This window comes from Phaenicophaeus curvirostris, chromosome 21 (genome assembly GCF_032191515.1).
Source record: "Phaenicophaeus curvirostris isolate KB17595 chromosome 21, BPBGC_Pcur_1.0, whole genome shotgun sequence".
Taxonomy (NCBI): Eukaryota; Metazoa; Chordata; class Aves; order Cuculiformes; family Cuculidae; genus Phaenicophaeus; species Phaenicophaeus curvirostris.
This window is the reverse complement of record NC_091412.1, coordinates 6435182-6461741: the sequence shown is the minus strand read 5'-3', so window position 1 is coordinate 6461741 and position 26560 is coordinate 6435182. Positions and strand designations below refer to the sequence as shown.

Genomic DNA, 26560 nt, shown 5'->3' with positions numbered 1-26560 from the left:
CTGACTGACCAGTTCAGCATTGCCAGGGGGTTGGCAGGGCAATCTCCTCCCTCTTCAAGGGCTGCTGGCACCCAGGCCATCCTGGTAGTCAAAGTCCCCATTTCCAACATGCTCTGATAGTTTCAGGTACAATTTACCAATCAATTGCACAGGAAACCATCCTGCACCGGACATTTTCACAGCTGAGAATGCAGCTAAGTGCCTCCAACTCAAAGGTTTCCTCTGTACATAACGTACAATCCCAGGTGTCACCAGGAAGCCCTGTGATACTTCAAGGTCAGGAGAGAGATGGAAAAGATTAGATGTGTCTGTAAGTCACAGTTAACCGACTTTTATCTTCTTCAGCTCCCACTATCCCCCCATCCTCTGGGTTACAAGAGCTCCTTCCTGTGCCTCTGGAGATCAAGAGGCAGCAGTCAAGAGATGTGGCAGGGATAGGAACAAGGAATTTAATGTGCATTTGCTTCACTTTAAATTTGCTCTATTTTTCTTATGGAAAAATCCTCTGAGCTTTTGAATTTTGATCAGTAAGTGAACGCTTGCCTGCTGGCCAGAGGGACAGGCTTTGGGGAGCCTTGAGTTCTACCCCACCCAGCACCACGGTGGTTTGGGTAGCCCTGAAAAGCAATGAGGAAAAGTGAGACGGGGCACGAGTCACTGAAGCAAATGAGGGTTCATAAACCAGTCCTAGAACAGGCTTGTTTTAACACAGCGTTGGCAATGGTGGGGGCCTCGCCTTGGGGACTTCAGTGTCATACGTCACATTCACTGCACCCCTCTCCTCTGCCCAAGCTGCATCTCCTCAAAGGAGAATCTACTAGAAGACTTTCTGCTAAAATAAATATGAACTTGGGAACTGTAAAATGAATCCATAACCTCAAGACGGGCTATTTTGTTACTAACTCATCTTGGCGTGCTCTAGCAGAGCTGTCTTTATCCACTTTTAACATGTAAGACACTTCTCAACACAAAGTTCAGTCAACAAGGGATTTATGCTAAGGAGCCAAGAGCTGGAGCCTGACATGCATCTGGCAGCCCAGGTTCACGCAGAGGCAGGAGGCTTGGTGCTACGAAATGCTCTGTTTGGAGCAGGGTCAGAGCTGGCTGGAGCTCACTTATCAAGCATCTTCTCCTGCAAATCACCATGTTAACACAGACCGCGCTCATACATTAATCCACGTTCAGCAAGAAAGGTCATTGTTGAAAGATAAACTCTCTGCTGATGAACTCTTGAGAAATTTTTAAGTCAGGATTCATTATGCCATTTGCCTTAGTGAACTTCACATTACAGTAAAGAGGATCCAGTTGCCTGGCTGCAGGGCGCAGAGGGCAGCTGGGTAAAGCACAAGTTGGATGTTGGAATTCCACCCAAATAAACTCAATTCGGTCATAGAAAACAAAGGGAAAGAGGGATGGAAAGGAGAAGAAACGTCCTGCAAGGAGAACTTGCATGGTATTGGGCTGACAGTCAGTCCCGTAGGGCCAGGTAAGCTAGACATGATGACAAAGCAACGTTTCTGAGCCTGACTAAAGAATGTTGTATTTTAAAGGAAAAAAAAAACCCAGGTAAAATACATGGAGGTGTAAGACAGGCACTATGTGGAGATCGCTATCCCCTCCCTAGCCCACATGAAGCCTTCAGTGACGCTACCTTTCCCTCTCCAAAGCCCAAAGACTTAAAACATCACTGCAGGGAGAGGACTAGCTCCTGCAGCATCCTCTTCACTGTTAACTACTGTGGTTTTGCTTTTTTTTTTTTAACACATAACAAATATGAGTATTTCAAAAGTAAAAAAAGAAAGAAAGGTGAAGAACGGTGCATAATGTGGTTAGAGAAACTCACATCTGCCTTCCCAGCCACAGCGCACAGGCAAAAGAGATCTCGAGTTGGAAAGAAACCACCATGATTTACTTGATTTCTTCTTTGAGAAGAGGCTGGATACTTCAGGATGAAGTGTAGAAATACATTTTGATCTTTAGAGAGCAGCGGAGAGCAGAATGGAGCTGCCCCAGCTTCTCCCTATCTGCAGATGCCTACATCCCCCTCTTGCACCCCAAAGAGACTCATCCGTGGTAATGCTGGGACCCCACAACTGCAAGTGCACACCCCAAAGTGTGCATTGATCAGTACTATGCCAGTGGTCCCAGAGACCCATCTAACAAGACTCGATCGCTGCTAGCGCCTCCCGGAGAGGGCTCCTTATCCCTAGGCAACAATTCACATGGGTGAACAGCTCTGCAGCGACTTCTGGCACGGCTGGAGGCAGAATCCAGCCACAGATGGGTCACCACTGCACGGAGGTGCTCCCCAGAAAGCAGATCCTGCCATCTAACACCACAGGGGAACACAGCAACATGTATAAAAAAAAAGAAAAGAATGAAGTATCCCTCTGTAAACACGCATGCTTTATGAATCAAGCTATGGGTTTATTTTTTCAAGTGGAGCACATGGAGGTGGCCACCAGGACTGAGACAGGGCACATGCTGACAGCCACTGGCATGAGGGCTGGGAGCGCAATGAGTGCTCTGCCTGGGAAGGGTCTGCCCTCCCTCTGTACTCCTCAACTTCTCCTAAAACAGCTCGACCTTGCCAGAAATTCACTCTTCATCTCACACCAAGCATTTTCTACGGCCCGTGTCGGTCATCTCTGGCACTCCTTTCCTCCAAAGCCCTCCTCGCTCCTGCTTTGTCCCACCGGCCCTCGAGTGGTTTCCCATACAAACATGCTTGTTGACAACTTGTTGATCCAGTACTCTAATTTCTGGATGACTCTCTCATCTACCATAAACAGCCACGCACAATTTGGCAGGCATTTCCACCATCAATGTTTATGATAATAACTACACGTGCTTGAAAGCAGCAGGAAATTTTCAATATAACTATCATTAAGACAAAATGCTTTAAATCAAAGCCATTACCCACTACCAAGACTCAAAGCTCACAAGATTAGGCTGTTCTCCTATCTTTATGAAAAATTCATGTAACATGCTGCAAACATCATCTTCCAGCTTGAAGGAGTAAATGATATAACAACATTGAATGCTGCTGACGGGGATGGAAACGGGCAGGGGGTGGGGGACACAGGGCAGAGAGGGGCTGATTGGCAGCAGCCCAGCAGGGTGAGGAGAGCAGGGACCCAAATCTCGTGGGCAGCAGAGAGCAGTTGGTATTTCTCAGCACACCCCACTGCCTGTGACCGATGGGTTCAGAAATGCCGCAACCCAGGTCCCAAGCAGCCCAGCTACGAAGGGGAACTACATCACAGTCTGGAGGCGTTTAATTAAGAGTCACTTGGGATTTACTGCTGGATTTTAAGAGAAGATTTTCACAGAAGGAGTATCACCTGCTACCCAAGCATTCCAGCCTGCTGTATTGCCTTTGTAACAACCCAAGCAGAAACACTGCAGAGGACATTACAGTAAAACCATGGCGACTGGAGCAGGGAAGATCGTGCCCTTCCTTGGGGATCCCATGTGTCCTGAAGCATGAGCACTAATGGCTGTAGAGAGCATGACTAACAGACCAGCAGTCACAGTGTGATGCTGATACTTTAAATAGCCAGCCACGGTATGGACTGCAGGAAAACCTCAGCACCGTATGCAAATCTTACATCATTAGTGCTTAGAGCCTTATAAATATCATTACCTAGCGCTGTACCCATATTATAGATAGCTTGGCCAAAGCCAATTCTTTGGGCATTCATGGCTGAAGTTAATTGGAGCTTGTACCTTGCTTTTCAGAGATGCTAACAACCCAGATGTGATTTACCCTAGACTGGATGTACAAATTAATGCCAGCCTGAAATAAGATCTTGCTGCTCCTGGTTCTTGGCTGCCTATCCAGGCTGCAAGAGTGCATAGGTACAACACTGAGAATTAAATGTTCACATTCAAGCTCTTTTTTTTTCTTCCTATACCAGTCACCACATACAGCTAGAGGCACAAACACTCTCATTTGTGGACAGGCTGAACTATCAGAAGCATCACTTTCTTGTATCTGTGCTTTTACATACAAGGATGTTTTATGTCTGAAGCAGCACGTGGCACACCTCAAATTCAGATCAATGCTCAAACTCAAAACGTCTCAAAAATAATGAGCTGGAAACACATGAGACATTCCAGAGAGTAACAATGTACAAACAGCTCCAAACTACCTACACCAAAAAGCCAGAGACAAACCAGGAAAACAAATAACCCCAGCGTCACAATTAGAGATGCCATTTAGTACATCTCTTGCAGGGACTTACAAGGCACAGCACTTCACTCCAGCTCTCCCCAAGCAGACTTGAAAAGCAAACACCTCTCTTCAAGAAGCCTGTGGCTGACAATGCTCCTCTGCAAGTACGAAGGGCTGCAGATGTTTTGCTTATGACAGTCAGTTCAGTCCTGACTCTGGAAAAAAATCAAACCATGAGCTTTGTGGCTTCCCTGTCACTCCTGATCTGGCTCTGTAATGGGGAGCAGCCAGGCAGCCTCGGGTCAGTGACAGCAGTTGTCCCTCCCCTGCAGCTACACTGGCCCTGGAGGGAAAAAAATAAAATAAAACAACCGTCGGGCTCATCAGTAAAATAAGTGGTGATGAGGCCAAGAGACACTGAGAGCAGCTATCTGCCGTAACAAGGTACTATTTGTACGATATTTTTCTATCTGCAGTCACACTTTAAAAGGTTGTTCTGCCTCTGCAGCCCCTTTGGAAATGGCTTCACACATCAAAATATTGCAGGGATAACGACAGAAAGCAGTGGGTGGTGAGCGGGTTCCCGGCTCAGCAATTACGGCTGGAAGCGAGCAGAGCATGGGGAGGGAGCGGTGCCCAGCCCCATCCTCACTGCTGCTGGCACCTGGCCCCTGCGCAGGGCTGCTGGCAATTATTCACACCCCTCAGACCCATGTCTCGCAGCAGCCTGAGCTGTTAGGAACCAAGCTGGATACGTCGCTGTGATAATAGCAATCAGGATCTTGTGGCAACTGCTCCTGATGCAGCCCCTGCGGCCGCTCACCACGGTGCCCCACAACTCACAGAGCTCCACGAGCAGTCAGTATGGACACATAAAGCAACTAAGGTACCTTAGGCGACCAGAGATGAAGAGCTGGGTGGTTTCCAGAAGCTTGGGCAAGCTACAAATTCAAATGGTGCAGGTGTTTTAAAACCTCACTAGTGCCCTGCCCGTGGATGCTGAAGCCACATCAGCAGCACCTGCTTCTGCTCAGCACTGTGGTTAACGCATCCAAAGTATCAGCCACATCTGAAAGCTGTTGATGTGCACCAATTTACAGCAAAAAGACATAAAATTCAATGTATTCAAGCCCAGCTTTTCTAAGTCCTGCAGTTACGTGGCAGGACAAGTAAATGCACTTTCCGGCTTGGCTGTGATTTTTTGTGAACGATCAATATTTATTGCCTAATCACATTTTCCACATTGCAAGTTAGCGGTGTCACTCTCACGCCAGGCCGAGTGCTACACGGAGGCCACACAAAGCTTTGCTCGTAGAAGCTGCAATCAGGGAGCCAGCTCTTGTCACAGCCTTACAAAAGGATTTCCTCTTGAGCGGCTCATCTTTAATCATTATAAAAGCACAGAAGTTTAATCCATTTTTGATGTAAGCGCTAATAGCTTTGTGTCCTTGAAGTTCAAAGTGGTCTTCGTGCATGTCGCTAATTAGCCGAGCAAGCAGCCATTCAGCTCCCTCTCATGTTTCTAATTAGATCCTTAACAACAAACAAATGTCGACCTCACAAAGGCTGTGCTACGTTTCCCTTCATTAGTTAAAACAGTTTGGGAGGGACGTGGTGGCTTCTAGTTGTCTGCAACCCACCCTACCCAGCACGGCACTCGAGGGCTTTGGGCCAGGGCACTCGGGTGCCTCTGCTGCCCGTTCGAGAGGGTCTACCTGACTGATGAGGTTTTCCAGGGGTGCCGTGAGTGGGGTGACCACCCCACAGCCCCCTGTGCCCAGTGCTGCTCTGCTTTCCCTCCTCACCAGCAACAGATACTGAGACATCTCACATCTTGGCTGTGCTAAGACAAGCAAATAAAACAGAGAGGTAAATAAACTCTGTCCCATTAGTCATCTTCCTGACAGGTTTCTCTGTCAATTTAACTGGTTTAACAGTTAATTGAAGATCTGGTGTGCTTTAATGTTTATGTACTTCGCATCACATGCTTGGGACTGTTTTCTTCTACTCATTTTTGGCACTCACTGCTCATAACATGCCGCACCGGAGCCATCTGAGCAGCACTATCATGTACTCAGGTTTTTCAGGCACGCTTTTTGCTCAAGCAGCCCCTGTACTAGGACATCCCACAGCCAGTGCTGCTCACACGGCATGGTCCTGCACCCTCCCTTGGTCAACGCTGGGCTAGGGGAGAAAAATGAAGATTTCTGCATCAAGGATCATTGCCACCACACTCCTCTCGCACACAATTCGCAAAGCTGCGGACACTCGCTGTTTCACAGGATCTGACCCTGGCGCTGTACCTGCTGTCCGTGTCTGCACATTGAGCTTTAACACTTATTACCATCCATCTAACTGGCAAATAAGGGCTAAAGCTGTGATGCTGTGCTAACGCAGACCTCTCTCTAATAATTTTTCTATTTAAAATGAAGGAGGAGCCGAGCCAGGCGACACCAGTGCTTTTACCTCGTGCTGGGTAACACGAAAGCTGTTGCTACTTTTTCTCTGGGCAACCACATCTGCATTAATTGTTTACCACAGCCTGGACAGGTCTTTTATTAATATTAATGAGTAACAGGGAACAAAAGGCCCCTTTATTTTTAGCCTACTCTAATTGTGTAGTAATTACTCATCTACAAAACAAATGAGCCGAACTCCATTGCCATAGCAACAGAAACTCTGGCCTCCCACTGTACCACATTAACTGGCTATCACTTCTGTTAATTTTAAATTGAAGCCTTTTGTAAAATAACAGACAATACAGGAGGAAAATTAAAACAAAACCAGGGCTTTGTTTTACGGCATATTTTAAGTCGCTGTAGCAGGAAGGCACTGCCTGGAGGGCTCCTTCCCACTGAAAATAGATGCCCACGGGCTGGCTGGATGCTCAGGAGCATGAAGGCGTTATCCAGGTAACAGAAGAGAAATTCAGACCACAAAACCCTAGTGCTTTCTGTGTAAAGAACCTCCCCTGCGGGAGAGCCTGCACTGGGCGCCTGCAGAGCCAGAGGTGATGGGGACTGAGGTCCTGATGGGGACTGAGGTCCAGAGCTGCCCGGCCATTAGGGTGTCAAGGCCATATCCAAGTGAGGGGTCTCCACGGAGGGACCCAATGTCTGGGGACAGCTGGTGGCACCAGCTCTGCCATCGGCAGCTCACGCCCCAGCCCCTTGACAGGGGAGGATTTGGGCATCTACACTTTAGAGTCCTCACAGCACAACGCTCTCATCTCTTGCTTTAACTAGAAGGAAACAGCCTTAAAAAGAGCCAGCTGTGTGAATTTATTATTTTTAAATAGCTGAAGTTTATATACCTGCAGACCAATTTTGCATTCTCTGGCAATTACTAATCCACCATGCTCCTCAAGCTAATCTAGAGCCAGACGCACGCTAACATCTGCTGCAAGGAAAAACTCCACTGCCTCTTTTTCAGTTTGCTATTTCAGAAAGGAGAGAGAGAAAAAAATAACTGTAATTATGTATTTACTTTTAAAGCATTCGAGGAGAGAATCAGCATGAAAATACTCACAATAGTACGTCAGTAAAATGTGCGCTGCATCAAATTTAGTAGTTGTTCCACTAATGGGTAACAGCCTGCGACTGCTGCCAGACAGGCAAGTTACCCCTCAGCTCAGCGAGTACTTTACGCGTTTAGTGATTAAAATGCATGAGATGTGCTCGTGTGCTCAAATATCTCATTGCACTAGAGAGCTCACGCTGAAGGCCCTTGTTTCAAACTTTACAATGACTCGTCTGCATCTTGTGGGGAACAAAGTCTAATTACGAGGGCCGAGAGCTCTATCCCTCTGCTTCCACTGGGAGAAAGGAACTAAAACATCAATCACTGGCTAGTGTAGGGCTTCGGAGGGCTGGGGCACAGGTGCTCAGACAGGGGAGTGTGACCCTGTGCACCACAGAGCTGGTCACGGCACGAAGCAGCATCAGCGTCTGTGCCGTCACTGCTAACCATGAGTCAAGAGCGGCAGCCAAGACGCTGGGATGAGCTCTCCTGAGGAGTGTTTTCCCATTGAAAATAATTCTCCCTATTGAAAAGACTATTAAAAGTTAGCCGCTAAATTAATTTAAGATTAACTTCCACTGTACTTAAGTCTGCACTTCAGAGGTGGCCACTAATTGCGCTGGAGATGATTTATCAAGTGGCCAAGATTTTCTATTACAAAATTATTGATTAAAGCTGATGTATTTTAACCACAACAGACTATAGCCAGCAGCCCTGTAAAATGACCACCGCTGTGGTCAAAGCCTAACAGCAGCACCACCAAACTGTTTTACATCTACTTAATTTTCTCCACGGCACCGTAGGAAGCTCAGTCCCTTATGGACTCAAAAAACCCATTTTTGTGCGTAGCCTGCATTCTGGAAAGGACCCGTGTGATTCCCACTCTGCACAGCACTTCGAACTGAACAGAAATGACTCCCCTTTCATTATTCTTTTAAAAGCTGGGGTAGTGCTCACAAAGGAATAAGGATATTGCCAGTAACGAGGCCAAAACCACCTATGGAAACGCCAAGTGGCCTCCTCTGCGGCTGCACTACGTGAACGGTGTATTGACCGCTCGGACAGGTGCTCTGTGCAGAGCCTGGCTGCTCTTATTTCGGTTTAACACGTGACATTTGCCTCCACGTTCACCCCACACTGAGCCCCCAGGGTGGTGTGGGGTCCCTCTGCCTCGCCCTCCTGCCAGGCTGCCTGCACGAGCTGCCTCTGCTATGAAGATAAGCAAAAGATTAAATCTGATGCAGCCATTAATTTTCTGATGCGTCAGCCGCTAGGCTCTGTCACATAATTACCGTCGGTTCCAGCGGAGTGAGAAATTTCAGCCTGCTTGCTGTTCCCAAGTGGTCCACTTGTTAGGTTCTGCCTTTTGAGACTACACAGCTCGGATTAAACTTTATGCACTTTTATATAGTAGAATAAAAGAGGGAGAGCGGTTCTGTCAGAGCTGTCGTGCCACAAGGGAGTCCTCTCAACGGGCCGTATAAATCTCAAACTGGTTCATCACTGGATCTTTGGAATGTTCCTCCTCACGGCACTCCTGCGAGCCAGTGGTGGCTTCTCTCCCTCCGCACACACAGACCAGCTGATGTCCCGCTTTTTATGGCTGCAATTTGCTAACACTATGGGTGCCTAATGACAAGATTAAATTTTTAGAGCACCTTCTTTAAGTGTAAGACAAGGCCTCCTAAACCCCATGCAATTTGTCGCTCTGCTGACTTTTAGATACACTCCTCACTCAATCATACGTCGGGCGCATTAAACAGTGGGTCCCTCCGTCTCCCGGGCAGATTGAGATCTAAGAGGGAAATTATTCTCCCTCCTGACGTACAAGTGTTTCAGCTCCCTGGTAGCAATAAGGAAAGTACCAGGGGTGGCTGGGCCTGCCTCGCATTGCTTCAGCCCCATCCAAGCGGTTGTTTGGTTGATTTACTTTATGTTCTATTAGAAGTAAGGAGCAGATACAAATCCTTAATTACATTTTGAAAGCCCATTCCGGATATTTTATTTCCTTTGAAAGTGCTTGCTGGAGTAAGTGCACCGAGGGCTGCCTTGAGGATCCCCAGCGGAGCAGGAAGATGCTCCAATCCCACACATCGGGTTTGCGGGGACAGCCGGGGTGCAGGGAGGAGGGAAGGTGTGACCATGCCATACAGTATATTTTCTATTCTCAGCAGGATGTTTTCCAACAAGCAACAAACTAAACAAATAAACAAAAGCTTAATTCGGGATCTCAATTACCATCTGTTAAATTTACTGACTGCAGCTTCATCTGGGATAGAAGTTTAAATGTTTAGCACAGAAACCTGGGCACAAGAAGAAAAGACGCTTGCTGGCTTAATGGCTCAGGTCATCAGAGACGATAAACTTGCCTCAAACTCCTCATCTGATATTTATGAAATGTTAAATCTTCATTTAAATCTGTTCCCTTAAGCTGGGTGACATGGCAATGAGTGCAACCCACCACGAGCTCAAAGTCTCTGTTGCATAACAAGATTTACAGTTTATGACCTAAACCCAATTGCTTTGTGTCTCAGGACAGTCTGCAGGACGCTGCCTCACACACAGAGCGTTATTTAGGTACCCAAATGGAGTGATTTGCATTTGGCACAACTGGCCTACGACTGCTAACGAATGAGTCTATGGGCTAACATGGACGAGTAAAAGGCTGATGAAGAAACCATGATTGTAAATGATTTAAAAAACATTCTAAGTTCTTTTTAATACAAAATAAAAACAAGAGAACATAGTTCTAGTCAGCATTTTAATTCCTAGGGGGGGTTAATTTGAAAAAAAAATAAGGCAAATTTACTATCAACATAATAGCATGTGCGGGTTCTTGTACAGAGGGTGTAGGTTGCCTGCAGCCGGCTTCAATTTAAACTTCCAGATAATGGGATTTAACAAATGCAATACTATGGATCCAAGCCGTTAGCAGCTCTCTGCTGTATTAACAGCCCTACGCTTTCAATCAGACCAAGGCTATGCTTTTAACTGCCACGCTAGTTCAAGTTGATGATACCTATAATATCAACTCAACAATGCATGTTCTACAACTACATCTACTGCTACCAGTACGACTACTACAGTGCATGCATTTAGTTCAGTCCCACAGATACATACACTCTAAGAACAGGCAAGGGGAGATGTGAAATGTTTTACGGGACGACAGGTGTTTTGTTTTTTAAGTAAGGGAAATTAATAAAAACATCAAAAGAAAGAAAGTGTACAAAAAAAATAGAGACATTTCTCAAGAGTTGATATGACTCGTTTCTTGAACCGTTTCGTCCGAACAAGCAAAAAACATGCAACCAGCTGCTACTAACAAGAAGCTGGACACTGAGAGAGGATTAATAGGTGTGGACAAACCTTCCCGCTGAGAGCGCTCAGAAGAGTGTTTGAGAGGAGGTGTGCACGTCCGAGTGTAAGAGAGGCCGGAAAGTATGCCTCAGAGACACCCTCTCTCACAGCAGCCCCAACCAAGCAAGAGAGAAAACAACAAAACATAACTGCTCACACTCACCATCAAGGTCAGTAGCTCACGTTACGAGATTTGTTATAGCTGGCAAGTATAAAGTACAGTAAGGGGTTGTCAGGGCGCAGGGCTCAAAGGCAGCACTGGCAGGCCAGGACTGGCGCCCAAAATCCAGATGTGCCAGGGGTGCTGCCGCGCTGCGTGCCGCCGGCCGTCTCGGCAGGCAACGTGTGCCCGTGGCAGCCTCCACCGCTCACCCGGGATGGGCGTTCACGGCTCCTCCCGGCGCCAAGCAGCTGGGATTGGGCTGGATTACGGACAGCCTTATCGGTTTAGTCTCCAGTCCTCAGGGAGGAAAAGTTGGTGGCAACCGGTTGGGAACTGGAAAAATCTCGGACTTGTCAATGAGCCAGAGAGGAAGGAACGAAACCCCTCTCCTGCCAAATTTTCCTTGTCTTGCTTTCCTGACAAATGAATCCCTCCCATGGCAAATGCAAGATAAAAATGTCCCCCCGCCATGGCTGTATTTTAAAAAAAAAGCATTTACACGACAAAAATGTTTTACACGTAAAATATGTCAGGTGAATTCAAAAGAAATGTGACATTGATAGTGAAGTTGTCTAGGAGGAGTTTGCAGCATTCAGACTTTTTAAGTTTGCTCGTTTTCCATGGCTCAGGTCCCAATTCATTAAAAAAAAATACAAGAATGGATGAGGTTGTCAAAACCAGCTGAGGGATTCGGCAGCACAGTTCCACCCGGTGTGAACAGACGTGGCCAACCGCCACCCCACTTGAGGGACTTCAGCTATCGCCGCAGCTGAGCTATCGCCTCACCTCTGGGATGTCGATTGGGCATGTGATTTAGAAAGAGAAGCATCGCTGTGTTTGTCCTGCTCTGTGAATTTAGGAGTGGCACTGAGCATGAGCAGGGGGAAACAGCCCTTTCTGCTGACTGTGGGAGAGAGCTGCTGTGACAGGTAAGAGAACTCCTTCGATCTAGCAAGGTAAACTGGTGGCTGCATCCTCACCCGCTGCAACAAAAAAAGAAGGGGCGAGGAGAAGGATGAGCAGGCAGCACAGAACCAGGGCCAGGCGCTGCCCCTGGGCAGGCTCCTTTCACTGGCTGTGAAGCCAACGTGCATGTGTCCCAAGAGGAGGAACATCACCCTGGGGAGCACCCAAGGTGGTCAGTGCGCACGCACTGCAGCACAGGGAATTGGAGTGAAAAGGCTGCGGCTTCCTTGGAAGACCAAGACGTGTGCCTGGAGGTGGATGCTCTCCAGGGGCGCTCAGCCCCACTGCTGGGCACTGGCAGCTGGGTGAATTGGTGCTGCAGAGCCAAGGAAGGGGGCGAAGAGCCCGTAGCGTGGGGTGGAGAGCAGAGGGAGGTCAATTTGGAGGGAGCACTGCCGGAGGGGTGGCAGCGATGGGTACCTCTCCAGCATGCCCTGGGCAAACCACACCCCAGCGAGCAGAGGGGTGGTGGGACGCGCCTGCCTGGGTGTTTTCCAGCTCTTTTCTGTTTACTGGCAGAAAGGGGCCGGTAAGAGCCAACTGTGCTGCACTCTGTGATTTTGGATTAGGCACGCATGAAGGAAGGCTGTGCAAATTTGCAAAGGAAAAAGAAAAAAAAAACTGAAAAGAAAGGAAGGAAAAAAAAACCCAACAAACCCAACCATTTTTCTTGTAATGAATCGGGCCCATAAACTGTAGCGCAAGATCGATTTTACTCTACTGCTCCTGAATACAATTCACTACCATTGCTGGATGGAAGTGGCGAACCCAGGATGTCCCTTCCGAAAACCATCTTTGAATGGAATGACTCTACATAAAACACCACGTTTCACTGCAAATGTGAGTGGCCATCAGGCCAGGCCAGTGACAAACCCACCTTCCTCCTTGGGATCTCGGGGCTGGGGAGGCAGGGGCTCTTTTGATTCAGTTTTGGGGTTTTGCCAGTTTTGTGCACACAGGCAAATTTGAGACTTGAAAGACATTTCCAAACACCATACTGCTCTTTAAACTTGCCAGAAAGGGTGTTGTTAATTTAGGGTTAGGTTTAGTTTCGTATTGCAAGTTCAAATAAAAAAAACCAAACCAAACAAAACAAAACCGAAAAAAACCAAACCAAAACAGGAAACCCAACAGAAGAAAAATCAAAGAACACTCAAATTAAAGACAAATGATTCTCAGGCACAGAATTGATCAATGCTCAGTTCAGTTGTAATGGGTATCAAAAGCACTCTGATTAAAAAAATAATAATAATCAGGGAAGCAACGTTAATCCAGCCAAACCCTCTGTGCCTCACTAAGGGGCAACTCACCAGCTCTGTTTGCACGTAAAACAAAACCTGAAGGGCAAAACATGAGGAAGAGGCAGAAACAATGAAGTCTGTTTTCCTGAAATCATATGCAAAATCAATATTTTTTTTTTGTTTGCTTCTTTTTGTTCTTTGGGTTTGTTCTTCCCCCTCCGCGAAGGGGCAGCAGGAAAAGCCAGGAGACAGGGAATCCCCACAACCAGTCTGGCAAGTCACCCCTTAGGCGCTCTCTACATGCCACAAGATGAAACTGGTACAGATAATCCTTTGTAGCCTGCAAGCAGTGCCAGTTTGCATGGAACGGAGTTCTCCTGGTGTCTTTCTTTGGCCTCCATGGCATCAGGCTCGCTCTCGAGACACACCTGAGCCCGCACCCTCCTCGTATAACCCCTCACGCAGCAGTTTGGTCGGGTCTTTTCGGCAAGCGTCTGGCTAACCCACCGGCACTGCCAGAAAAGCCTCCGAGAAACCCCCACTTTGGGACCGTGCCATGAGTGAGCTGGAGCGCTGCTGCCACCGCCGCGTCCTCCGCTCCGGTCCCTCCACCAGGCACACCAGAACACCCAGTCCGGGCCAGGGAAACCGTGCAGGAGGTGCAGGGTGGCAGCAGCTCCATCCCGGCTGGATTTGAGCAGGCTGGGGAGCCAACAGCTCACTGATGGCTGCACGGAACACTTGGTTACCCGAGCAAAGCGCTAATTCACATGTTTTAGCTAAATTTAAAACCTGAGGTAGTAACGGTAATTGGCATAAATTTATTTATTTCCCTTAAGGGGAAAAAAATAAAGAGTTTTCAGACAGACAGGAAGAAAAGCTTTGACGTTTCTCAGGAAAGGAGCTGGGGTTTGGAGCGGGCACGGCCAGCAAACTGCCAGCCACACTCTGGTGCCAACAGCATTTGCAACAGTGTCTGCCCCACGCAGGCAGAAGACCCTGTCCCCAAGGGGTACACGGCCACCTCACAGCCCTGTGAAGGTTGACCCTCACGCTGGAGGCAGCTAAAGCGGCTCCACACACGGTGGGAGCACCCAGGGCTGTGGCCACCGTCGCAACCCAACCCCAGCTTTCCATGAGGAACGAAACCTCTTTTTTTTCAAAAATACAGATTAATTTTTTTCAGGGTGTCCTTTATAAGCTCAAATTTAAACCAAAGAAACAAAGAAACCAACATAATAAAGGAATAAATAAAGAAACAAATCAGAATATCTACCCTGGTTTTGGCAGTTCTTACGCCAATCTCCTGCAAGGTGCTCCAGGCCCCGTGGCCTCTGCTTGTAGTTTGGGATTGATTATTTATCGTTCATATATTCTTTTTTTTCTGTAATTTGTTTTCAGTTCCCCAGGGTTAAGTGTGAGGAAAATCAGAGAAATGATGGAGAGCTGCAGCCACACAGAATACCGACAGAGCTTTTACCTGACCCTGCACTCTGAGGGTTTGCTCTTCCACGGGCCCCCCTACCTGATCCTCTTGCTGCCGCCACGGCTGCCGCTGCTACTGGTCCATAAGCCGCTGCCGGAAAACCTGGCCGTGGAGAAAAGGAGAAGGGTAAAGAAAGAAGCCAGTGGGTACCGCGAGTCTCTGTGGGGCGCAGGGTGGCCAGCAATGGCCTGGCGTTTCCAGAGGTTGCCATCCCGGCTCTCCGTGCCACTAACAGGCACTGTTTTTAGGAGCCGAGCCTTCGCCAGGTGCCCGCTGCTGGCACAAAGGTGGCTCAAATCCCCTTGGCAGAAGAGGAAGGTGGTGGCGCAGCCGCTGATGGCGCGATTACCCCCCGGCACGCCGCCAACCCCGAGGGGCCGGGGCACATAGACCGGCGGCACAGCCTGCAGCTCGGCTCCCGTCTCCGTACTCTCGAACAGCTAGGGTCAGACCGCTTTGTAAAACAACGAGGGAATTCTCCTCTTTGCTTATTTGCAAGTGATAATAATGTGCTGATGTACAGACATGGCAGTAATGGAAAATATGAGGAGGTCCTCATGTCAAGATCACAGATTTGCTGGGATCAAGCAGAAAAAACTCACTGGAATGTAATTTAAAAAAGAAAGAAAGAAAGCAAAAAGCTTTTGAAAGCAAAACAGCTGCAGATCAAGGAGCTTGAAGACATACACCCTGCTACAGGGGGATCGAGCCCTTACAGATGAATGAAATGCTGCTAGCAAGACCGCAGATTTAGTTTCTTTACTTAATTAACATTCAAAAGATCTGCCAGAGGCTCTGACTTTAAATATATGTATTTTAAGAGGGCAATGGCCAGGTCCAGGTGATCAGCGAGAACCCCAAGCCCCCTTGCTGCAAAGTCAACAAAATCCTGGGAGGTTTCTGGTCTCTGGGGAGCTCCGACTGCTCCTGGCACCCGACAGGACAACCCCACGGGTAGATCCCACCATGGGACCTGCCCCTTGAGTGGGCTCCAGGGCTTTGATCATAGCTGCTTTGCAATGCTGAATAACCACAGAAAACCAACTGAGGCAACAGAAAAAGAGAACAGCAAGGTAGTAGAATGGAGAGAGCGAGACCCAGAGAAACCAGCAGACTACAAGCCCGCTACCTCTAGCGCTATCGTCTCAGCTACAGGTGATCTACCAGACGGAAAGGAGCAGAGAACAACTAGGCTAGAGTGACTTGAAGCTACTTAAAACGTCAATTAAAAAAAGACATACTTGCATTTAAATATGGTAATAGGGCTGTTGGGGGGAAAAAAAAAAGTATAGGTAAATGTATGTACAGCTACCCCTGGCTGCTGCTGCTCCCCAAGCAGAGAGCCCACACACCGCACAGCAAACCCTGCTCCTTAACGCCGAGCTGAATCTGTTTGTTTTTATTATGTTGGTGAACTGCAATCGCCTCAGGTAGAGTGGGATGCAGGAGGAAGTACATCCAGACTGAGGGATATTATAACCAAATACCCAAGTGCTAAATTCCCTCTTGCTGGTGATGGAGCCATCGATACCAGTCGGGTCCCCTGACATGCATTTAGGGCTGGAGCTGAGATATGCCAGAGCGAGAAAACCTCAGTAAGCATCTGAAGGACAAGGGCTGAGGCTCTGGGGCTTTGTTTTCCTGCAGAGCCATGCCCAGGCCAATCCCAGAGCCCTCCTGCTGTGGGTTAGGCAGGAGCAGAGCTAGCACTGGCCCTACAGCCTCTCCTCTGCTCCCTGCCCACCACGGTGCACATCCCACTAACACATCCCGAGAGCAGCCTCCTCTGTGTTCCCATGGCACGGCCAGGACCAGCTGGCCACCAGCAAATCTCTCATTTGGAAGCTCCAGGGGCTCCCTAAACCATTTGTTCAGGGATCAGAGGAGCTGTGGATTTTCCACAGAATAAAATGCATCTGCCAAAACCAATCAAATACCCTTCAAATCACCAAGCATCCTCTGAAGGCAGCATAAAAAACAGGGCTGGAAAGTTTGTTTCTCTTGTTCAACTGCCAGGGACGCTCAGTATCTATTTGAAATGCAGGACAAAAAGTTTTGCCATGCAAAAGAAGAATAAAATAACAGGGGTGGAGAAGGCACTCCACAGAAAGGACCTGAACAAAGGATCTGTTATTGCATTCCAGTGGACAGATGTGTGAAAAATTAATCCCTCCACCCCCAAAGAAAGCTATTATCCCAATTCTGAGATAAAAGCATCTGTGTGACATGGCACTCCAAACAACTCAAGTGTGATTGGCTGCTCGGAACGCTGCGGCCGGCCGGGTGGAGGCAGAGTGGCAGCGGCACGGCTGCGTGGCCCTTACAGTTACAGAAGCAGGAGATGGGAACAAGGATTGATTATTAAGATTGGCAAAAACCTGCTTACCGATACCAACTCACAGGCTGGTTCCATCACTGGACGATCCCTAAATCAATCCAACGTACTGAAAGTAATCAATCCCCCACCCTGCAATTACACTTGCCAGACACTGCATTAATCAGCTCATTCAGCTGACAACAAATTTCCCCGTCACCACGCTGTCGAGCGCATTAATGCCGCGCGGCGTCTCACAACTGCGCTAACTTACTGTTATACTTGTGTGGTTGTTTACTGCCGAACCCCTCGGCAGCGCTCAGCAGCTGACGCCGGCCCCACATCACAGATGGGGTAAAAGGAGGCACAAAGAAGCAAAGCGACTTGAGGAAAACATTTGCAGACAGCCAAGGGTGCAGCTGGGCTCTCAAACGTTCCGGTCTCAAGCTCCGCCACTCACTTCTGTAATTCCTCTTGTACCAGTCCTACAGCATCATTTAAGCACTTCAGTCACACCATATTATTCCCTCCCATTGTTTATAAACTTCTACACCACCAAAGACTTCAGAGTAGCACTATGGTGACAGAGCAATTAATACTGAACCTATTCTGTCTGCTGCAACAAGCCTCCATCTCTGTCACCCTTCTGCCTGTCTTGTCACACTATTTTATTACAGTTCCAGAGCTGAGGTACCTGCAGCTCTTCAGTGAGGAGGAAAGCATTAGCAGGCGCTTTTGATGGGTTCCAGGCCTGCAGAAGGCACCTGCTTGACCACAGAGCCTCTTGGTGGTCCCCCAAACCACAGTGATGCTTTGGTGAGGCTCTGCGCCTGCACACATTCCCCTTCCCTGGCATCAGGGTTTAAAATGAGGCACAATGCAGCTGCCGAGTCCCAGTGGAACTTTTCCAAGCGCTGTTCCCCACGTAGCAGCAAAGGTGGATGTGTTCCAACCTGCTCTGCCTGATGGGGACCCCAGGGTTCCTCTGGGAGACAGAGGAGGGAATGCAGGACTGCTGGGTGCATGCTTTGGGAATGCAAGACTGCTGGGTGCAGGGAGACCCAAGGGGCCACGGAGAGCTGTGGGGTATCAGCAGGCTTTTCACATCCTGTAGCCAGCTGTCAAGAGGCTTGCACATTCCCTGTTCTTTTTTAACAGATGGCTTGGAGGTAACCGGGTGCCACAAATGGGTGCCTGGACCAAAGAGCCTTGAAGTTGCAAGCAGCACGCTCTGGATCCCACCCGCAGCGGCGATCCCACTGCTGGTGCCAGCCTGGCTCCCTCCGAGCCCTCTGCTCTCTGAAGTCAACTGGAAAATCAAAAGGGGTGGAGGGAGAGATCAATTCATTCATCTTGCTTGTTTAAGGCACTCTGATTCCTGCCTAAACGCTGCTGTCCTGTTTTGTGTGTCCGCTGCTTATAATTGCCTAGAGAAAACAAGACACCAAAGCTGTTCCAAAGGACAAAAGTGCCCACTTTAGGCATTGCAATTAGAAGACATTTTACAATAAATGTTTTGCAATGGGCTTGCACACTGTCCAGGAAAGCCCTGAGGATTCACATCAATTTCATGGTCTCTTATTGCTCTGAATGAGCTAAAGCCAGTATTTGGAGTTCAATTTTTCACAGATATATTTTCCTTCTTCCTGCATCAATAGTTTCACTTTAAATACTGAAGCAGCCTTGTGCAAGGGACGATGGACACATGTGGATTTAAACGCTTTGCCCTAAGGTCACCAATTTAGTCCATGCTTCTCCAAAGGCACAAATTTAGGAGAAAGGGGGATGAGGAGTGTGTGTGCCCAGGAGAGGCAGGCAGCGCCCAGCCCTGCCAGCTCACGTTTGGCATTACTGAGCACAAAATGCCAAGAGTCTAGGATTTAGTGGATACTCCAGGGGCTTTGTGAACAAATCTGGTGAAAGCCATGCTGCCCAGGCAGGGCTGGTGCTTAGGGGGACTCAAGGGGCTCAAGGGCTCCTGGTGAAGGGCACGGTCCCTCCATAGGTCTCTGCCTTGCTCCACCTCCTGCTCCAGTGGGATCATTCTCTTCTCAATCCACTGATTTCTCCTTCACTACAGCCTGAAGCTGGCTACAAGGAAACCAGGAGCGAGTGGAATACACAAGAAAGAACTCCCTTCCTCTACACGTGCTCTTTTGCACGCAGCTCTATTTCTCCATGAGAAATCACTGACTCCTTCAGACTCACTCTGCTCTGTTTAGACCCTCAAGACTCCAAATATCCAAAGGACACCCATCCCTATTCTCTACTAACAGCCAGACAACAGGAATCAAACCAGAAAGAAGTCAGAAAGTTCATGAAATCTGTTCTTACATCAAAAAACATCATGAAAAGGATCTCCTCTGCCTCTAACGGTTAAAGCACTTGGGGCACTTGAGCTCATACGTTCAGACTTCAGCAATAAGCATGGGGACTTCAAACAAGAACAAAAATAGAAGCTGAGAGGGCAAAATCATCACTTGACTCCAGCACTAGACTTCAGGAAAAAGCCAAAATTACGGGACATACATATAGAATAAAATAAAGGCCACCACAAAATTGCACCTAGTGAGCAAAATCGTCCCTCTGTGTTTACAGATTGCTTGGAGCCCTTGCACACGCAGGTAGCAGAGCTGAGTCCTGCTGTCAGTCTTATAACGTCACAGTGTCTCTGTGCGGGGCCTTTTGAGGGCCCCGTTCACACAGGAGATTGAGCTCTGAGGCTACGACCCCCCCAAAGCGTTTTGCCTCTTACACCAACGGAGCTCCCCAGCGCGCTGCTCTGACACCGGCCATTTAGGAGGTTCACTTGATCTCCCATGAAAAAAGTGCCAAGTCTGGAATATAAAATCATCTGCAGGTTGAGTGGGAAAAGGAGAGGGGGAAATTGATATCCTCTTTTCAAACAATGTTACCAGCAGCTTTGATCAGCACAGAAAAGCTTCGCAAGGCTCACAGCTGTCATTTCAAATGGGTTCTCGCTTGCATTATTCTTTCCATTAGGCAGTGTTATCCTCTTTGTAGGATCTTTAGGCTTCATTTCAAAAGTATCAGAGACTCAAAACCATGAAGCAGAAGAGCCTGGTCGCTTTTTTTTTTTGAAGGCAGGCAGGCGTGGGTCCAATTTACTGGACAAAAACGGAGCCTTTAATGGTGAGCACGCACAAGGGAAAGCTCCATCCCAAAACAATCCCTTTATGTTTAAAACCTTCATCTTTCAGACTTCTCTGTCTCAGGCTCCCCATCCCTTTCTATAACAAAACAAGAATGAAAGAAAAAAAACCTGCTACCTAATGCTCAGTGTTTAGATAAGAAGATACACCCACAGAAATCAAATTTTATCTAGAATTGGTGAAAGATCGGGATGCTACCAAGCCACTCACAACACATTATCGTTCTCCAGTAGCAATTAACTCTTTGAGATTTGACTGAAGACTCTACCAAAGCTCTCCTGAAGTCTATAGGAAGTGAACTTGGAGGCAGCCACAAGCCCTGCTTGGAAAAGCTCACGTTTGCCACCAGTGACCCTGGTCTGCCGATCCAGAAGTGGGATAGCGCCCTCCATGCCACAGAAAACAGTCAAGACCAAGCAAGGTGCAGGGCAGACCTCCACGGAAATAGAGAATTTCCTTCCTAAGCTTTTAATCAATTCTATTAACACTTCTAGCACCTCCAAGCCCACTCAGAGCCCTTTAGTGTGACAGCCCCATTAAGTGTTTCCCTTTGTCTTTATATGCTGTGTTACATCGAGCTTATTAAAATCTATTTCACCGGGTCAGAAAATTAGTGAGCTTCAGATACACCACATCATGCATAATGGAAACCTCATCAAGCAGCCCACTGCGTTATTCAAGGCACAACTGTCTCATGTTTAACATGTACAGCGCGTGGCAAGACTTTGTGGGAGAATTCTCAGCGTCAGACGCCTGTAATGCACTTCACACCGGCCGCGTGTTTGCAGATGGATGTTATTATGAACAAATATTTCTGCTTTGGAATTTCAACAAAACAATAAAACCCAAATATAGTTCATTTAAAATTTGGCACTTCCACTTTATGTACAGCAAACGACCCATTTTTCAGCTGTTTACCACTCTCAGGCCACGGGTTTTAAAATGAGAATGATGCACTTTTGCCCAGTAATTACTTTATGCATCAGTGAGACAAAGCCTTGTTTGTTTCCAAATTATCATTCTGTGTCATTTCAAGTGTAATAACCCTGTTGCAGTTATTTCACTGTGCAGAAAACTGGGAAACTTCTCAAAGGCAAATAGTTTATTCTAAGAAAACTACTTATTAAAAAAAACCCAACCCAAAAAGCAAAAGCTGGTAGCTGATTTAGTTTATTTACTCTACTTCAAAACTCTTCCTCTCCTACAGCAGCTTCAAGGCATCTGCTACGCTTCTCAAATGCGTCCTATGAAAACTATACCTCCCACCATCCAACACTCAAACTCAATATGTAATTTGGCTTCTCCCTAATTTAGTAACTGGTGAAACACAGAGAATTATGAGCTTCAAGTGAATGCAGCTGATGTGGGTGAAAGAGAATCTCAACCAAATCGCTTCCTAAAAGCACGTAATTCTGTTAAGTACTAAGTTGATCGCTCCAATGAAAGCATTGCTCATTTTAAAGCTCCAAGCCAAACATTTACCATCAATTTTTAATAAACAAGGTAAGTATGAATGTAACGCTCACTGCAGGGTGAGGAATACCTGTGAATTCGCTGTACCCAAGCTGTCACACAGCACAGAAGCTCTGAATTTCAGTTACCTGCTGCTGAATGAACAAGGGCAGGTTAGATAGAACAGCATTACAGCATACATTTAAAGTTCAGCAAAGTGGCACTGATTTGTTTCAAGCCTCATTTCAGTTGCTTCGATGGTAGGCAAAATGAGCTATTTGGTTAAACCGCTCACTTAAATTTTTATGAATGCTCTAAACTATCTGGATAAGGATTATTAAAAGACAGATTCTTGATGATGAACAAAAGCATAAAACGAACTCATGTCTGGAGGCTGAGGCTGGAAAAATTCAATGCAGACAAGAGGCAACTAAGTAAAAGAGAAGATAATTAATCAGAGGACAAGGTTATCAGAGGTCAGGAAATTGTCCAGCACCTATGTGTCCGAAGTTGCATCCCTCTCAGAGAGCCACTGCAGCTCACTGAGAGCACAGCCTTTCCTGGCAGAGATGGGGAACTTCCCGCTGCCTTCCTGGAGGAACTGCCCCTGGGCATTCCATAATCCCTGTTAGAAAAAAGGTCAGAGGAGAGGATTGTGATGCCAAGCCCAGAAACCTTCAGGGCATCACTGCAGCAACTACGCATTACTGCTTCTGGGCAAAGGAGGACTTGGAAATCCTGCTGCTAAATGTGATTGAAAAACATTCATATTTGAATGTTTTTGTGCTTAAGGAGACTAATCTCTTCAAGCTCTTTGCAACCCCCAGCTCTCAATTTTTAACAGCTTTACAGTTAAAAATTAGATCTACAGAGGCATAAGGAATAAGCGGACTAGCTGTCGTGCTCCGGCTAACTTGGACACGTAGAATTCCTTACAGCAGAACTGGCTTTACGTCCTTCTTTCCACAGGGTTATCCATGTTTTCTTCCATGCACGTGTGTTTGTGTTCTGCCTCTTTACTCTTGCGAATAATGATTCTCCTGCCACTTCCCAGGGGCTGCAGCTGTGGCCTGTTCGCGGCAGAAGCGATCGCCCAGGGGCTCTGTAGCTGCAGCGTCACCCAAAATGCAGAGCTCTGGAGAGACTGGTGGGTTTGTGGTTTTTTTTTTCCTTTTCTCTCCTCCCTGTCCCTTTACGATTGCTCATTTTTGAGGCAATGACCCAGAAGTTCTAAAGCCTGTCACAAACTCCATGCATGGATCAGTGAGCAGCTGGGAATAGGACAACCAGCATTTAAGTTCAATGTTCAAGATGTTCTTATTGCTCGAGCAGTTATTCAAGGAATCAGTAGAGAAAGAACTAAGGAAGGCTCTGGGCTGTCTGAGGAATCCTTAAGAGCAGCCTGGCTCACACAGGGGTGATGGGGCAGGAAAACGGGGACAGGTAGCATTTTTACTGACCACTCTGCTGCCACTGAAATTGGTGGAAGGTGGACCATCAATTCAGATTGACAGCTTCTCTCTTGAAAATCTCACCTTAAATATAATATTCAGGAGATTATTTTCAGGTGTGGGGGAAATGGAAGGTGAAAAAGGAACTTTATACAATTTTCTACAACAGTAAAAAAAGGCAACTCTTCTGAGAAGAAATGTGATGAAGAAGCAAAGCTGCTGAAGCTCTGCTTGAACTCAAGGAGCAGCTCTAGACATCTTTTTTTTCTCCTGTACAAAAACAAAAGCTCCTGTCACCTTAGCAGAACTTGAAGGAGTACCTTCTGGCTGGAAATTTACAGGCTTTGCTATATTAATTTCTCAGTTTGCTGTCTGCAGTTCCAGCTGCTCCTCACTCCAGGGATGCACCTGCAAAGTGAATGGTCCTGCCCTCTGCCAGCAGAAGAAACCCAAAGCCTTAATTTTAAAACAGGTCCAGTCTATAGTCTTTGTTTTTCACTGATGGAGGCTGAAATGGAGAGGTTGGAAGAGCAGTAATTAAGGTGGTTCTAGCAGATTTCAAATGCACTTTGTAAACCACTGTATGCCATGCAGATGCAGCAATGTGTTTTAGGAGAAAAAAACATGCAGTGCAGGGATGATTAGAGCAGATTTTAAGCAGTTAAAGGGTTAGGCAAAGGAGTGAGAAACATTTCCAGTTTCATTCCACATCTCTTATTGTTACAAGGCTCAACTAACCGAACAATTTAAAATATATTTTGTATCTCCTCCTCCTACTTTGCAGCTGCCAGCAATTTCTCCTTTCTTAATGTTGTTTGATCATTAAAACGTCACGACCAGACAAACTTTGTTCCCAGTCTTAGACTTACAAAACAGTGCTTTAAAAGTGTTTTACAGAGCCAACTCTTATTAACACTAACTTCATTACTCCCTATTGGTAAAGAAACCATGTGTAGGCAGAATCCCCTCCTTAAAACCTCTTTACATCACCGGAGTAGCCAGGTGCTCGTACACACGGATATGTGGCTCAGGGTTGTTGAAGCACTAAGTGCATCACGCTGGGAGCCAGACCTTGGCTGATATCAACTGGCAGAGTTAAAGCTTATGCTCCTTCTGGTGAGCTGAATGCATCAACTCCCAGACCTTTCCAGACTGCACTCAACGCAGTAGAGCTGCACCTCCCAGCTATGGCCATCGCTGTGTCCCACCACACTCTGCTACAGATGGAATGGTCACGGCCCTGCAGGACGTAGAAGCTACAAACACGCTCTTTTCCTTCCATTCCCACCGCACTCCCCTTAGGAGGTTATTAACCAAGAGTGACAACCCACAGCAGCAATGGAACTTGTGGCTTTGTAATATTGCTGGGGGTCCTAAATCCCACATATAGGAACTTCCTTCCCTCATCTCCCTTCTCAGACCTACCAGACAAGCACCACAAGTCACGTTTTCATGAGAACACCTTCCTGCCCAGAACTGACGGCTGACAAGCGAGCAGTTTGTGACCAGCATCAGGAAAGAATCTAAATTAAGCTCTATAGATTAACAAACAGTTGGTTTAAAATGCTCTAATAATAACGAAAACCATCAGTTCAAGACTGATCTTGCATTGCATTTTCACAGCACCAGGCGCTGCAGGAGCATGACGCAAGGCTGGGCTTCGTGGACTATGGAGAACCATTATTAATAAACAAGTGCATTTCCCTGAGCTCCAAGAAGTTTCTGAAAATATTTGTTTTTCCCACCCCTCCCCATATACAAAGGTTTTAATAAGCTTTAACAAACACACAAGCAAACAAACCCTTAATTAAAAAAATATTAAATTCCTGAGCCGAAGGCTTCTAAGTAACTTTGACAATCCAGACAACCCATCCAGGTAACTATGGAAGGAAATATAACTGAGATGAGCACAGTGACAGCCACATCCCCACCTCGCAGGCACGACCAGCGGTACCTGTCCCAGCGCGAGGTCTGCACCAAGAACACCGGCTGCCACCCCAGCCAGGGACCTGCTCTACAGTGACAGGAGTTACCCGATCTTCCTTTCCACTTCCAAACAGCAGCAACAGATTCCTGCACAACAGTGCAGGAGAGTTTGCAACAGGGGTTTCTAATATGCTTACGGTTTTGATGCTTAAACCCACCTTGGTTGTTGGCACGGACAGCACTGACCACAGTGGTGGAAGATCAGATGCTGGCAATACTGATATTTTAACACGGAGTCTCTCCTCTCTCCCGAATTACAAGTGCATTGTTGTCTATTTTTTTTGGTTTTAATTTTTGCTGTAAACACACTTCGTATGTAACTGTTCATCTGCAGATTCTTCAAACACTGGGTCACACGCTTTGAGTGATGGTTGTTTTATTGTTTTATTAAATCGTCATTGGTACTGGTTATTTGGTGCGTCCAAACCAAAATATTAAAACTGCAAGCTAAGAGAGCAGCAACACAGCATATCCGTTGTAAACAATTTATTATTATTTTCTACCTCAGTTACTTACAGGAAAAAAGTCATAAAAAAGAAAATAAGAAAAGCACAGATGGACTATTTACAAAAAATGAGAAAATTCACAATAGCCGAAATGTTTGCAAATCATGCACACTAAGACAAGTTCACAAAAGCAAAGCAATTCATAGCAAAAAAACCCAAACAAAATAATAAGAAGCCATACAGATTAAAAAAAGCTATTGCCTGCAGAAAAGTAAAAAGAAAACTAACCAATTATTACATCAAGCAACTTTAATGAAATGAACAGCATAGCCGTGTATTGTAGAGCCTTTGACACTGACATTTTAAACAAGTGGATTAACAAACATTAAAATGCATTACAGTTCTACTGTAAGCATGCAATTTACTTCTCACAAACTTATAAAACGGGTAGAAACACGTTAAGTAAAATAGAATTTAAATAGAATGCATGTTTTCTACCCGGAATTCCAGAATGTGGTTAAAATCAAAGCCAAATGATGGAGGCATTATCAGACTGGTTTGCAGCTCTTCTGCGATTTGGGTGGAGATTGGGAGGCGCGATACAGCTTCAGCTAGCAGGGAAAGCTTGGCTCTCTCGCCAAAAGTTAAGTGATTTGCCCATGATTTGCAAGCAAAGTCTGGAAGGAGAAGCAATTGCGCAGAGTGCGAGAGCGCGGCTGCAGTTTGAGGGGGTGGGAGCTGGGGCAGGGACCTGCAGGAGGGACAGCGATCGCCTTTGCCCCTTTCTTGGTCCCTTGCAGGGCTACGGCAGCTCCCGAGAAGGCCACCA

General features: G+C 46.9%; 1 protein-coding gene across 24 annotated transcripts in view; it reads right to left on the bottom strand.

Moving 5' to 3' along the window:
• The window catches only part of MSI2 (musashi RNA binding protein 2), a 250360-nt gene that overhangs the window by 9834 nt on the left and 213966 nt on the right, over nucleotides 1–26560 (bottom strand). For 3 of the 24 annotated variants that reach the window (XR_011338955.1, XM_069874417.1, XM_069874427.1), the window contains exons 11-13: nucleotides 16151–16174; nucleotides 14904–15011; nucleotides 11063–11202 (exon numbers count right to left, since the gene is read on the bottom strand). The exons of 2 other annotated variants lie outside the window; for them this stretch is intronic. Coding sequence is in view for 16 of the 22 variants with exons in the window: in XM_069874417.1 (XP_069730518.1) it covers nucleotides 11063–11202; nucleotides 14904–15011; nucleotides 16151–16174 (272 nt within the window). In the remaining 6 variants the exon portion in view is untranslated. Of the gene's footprint in view, nucleotides 1–11062; nucleotides 11203–13492; nucleotides 13520–14903; nucleotides 15012–16150; nucleotides 16175–26560 lie in introns of all 24 variants that reach the window. 19 more of the 24 variants (XM_069874432.1, XM_069874431.1, XM_069874415.1 and 16 more) reach the window with 13 other exon arrangements.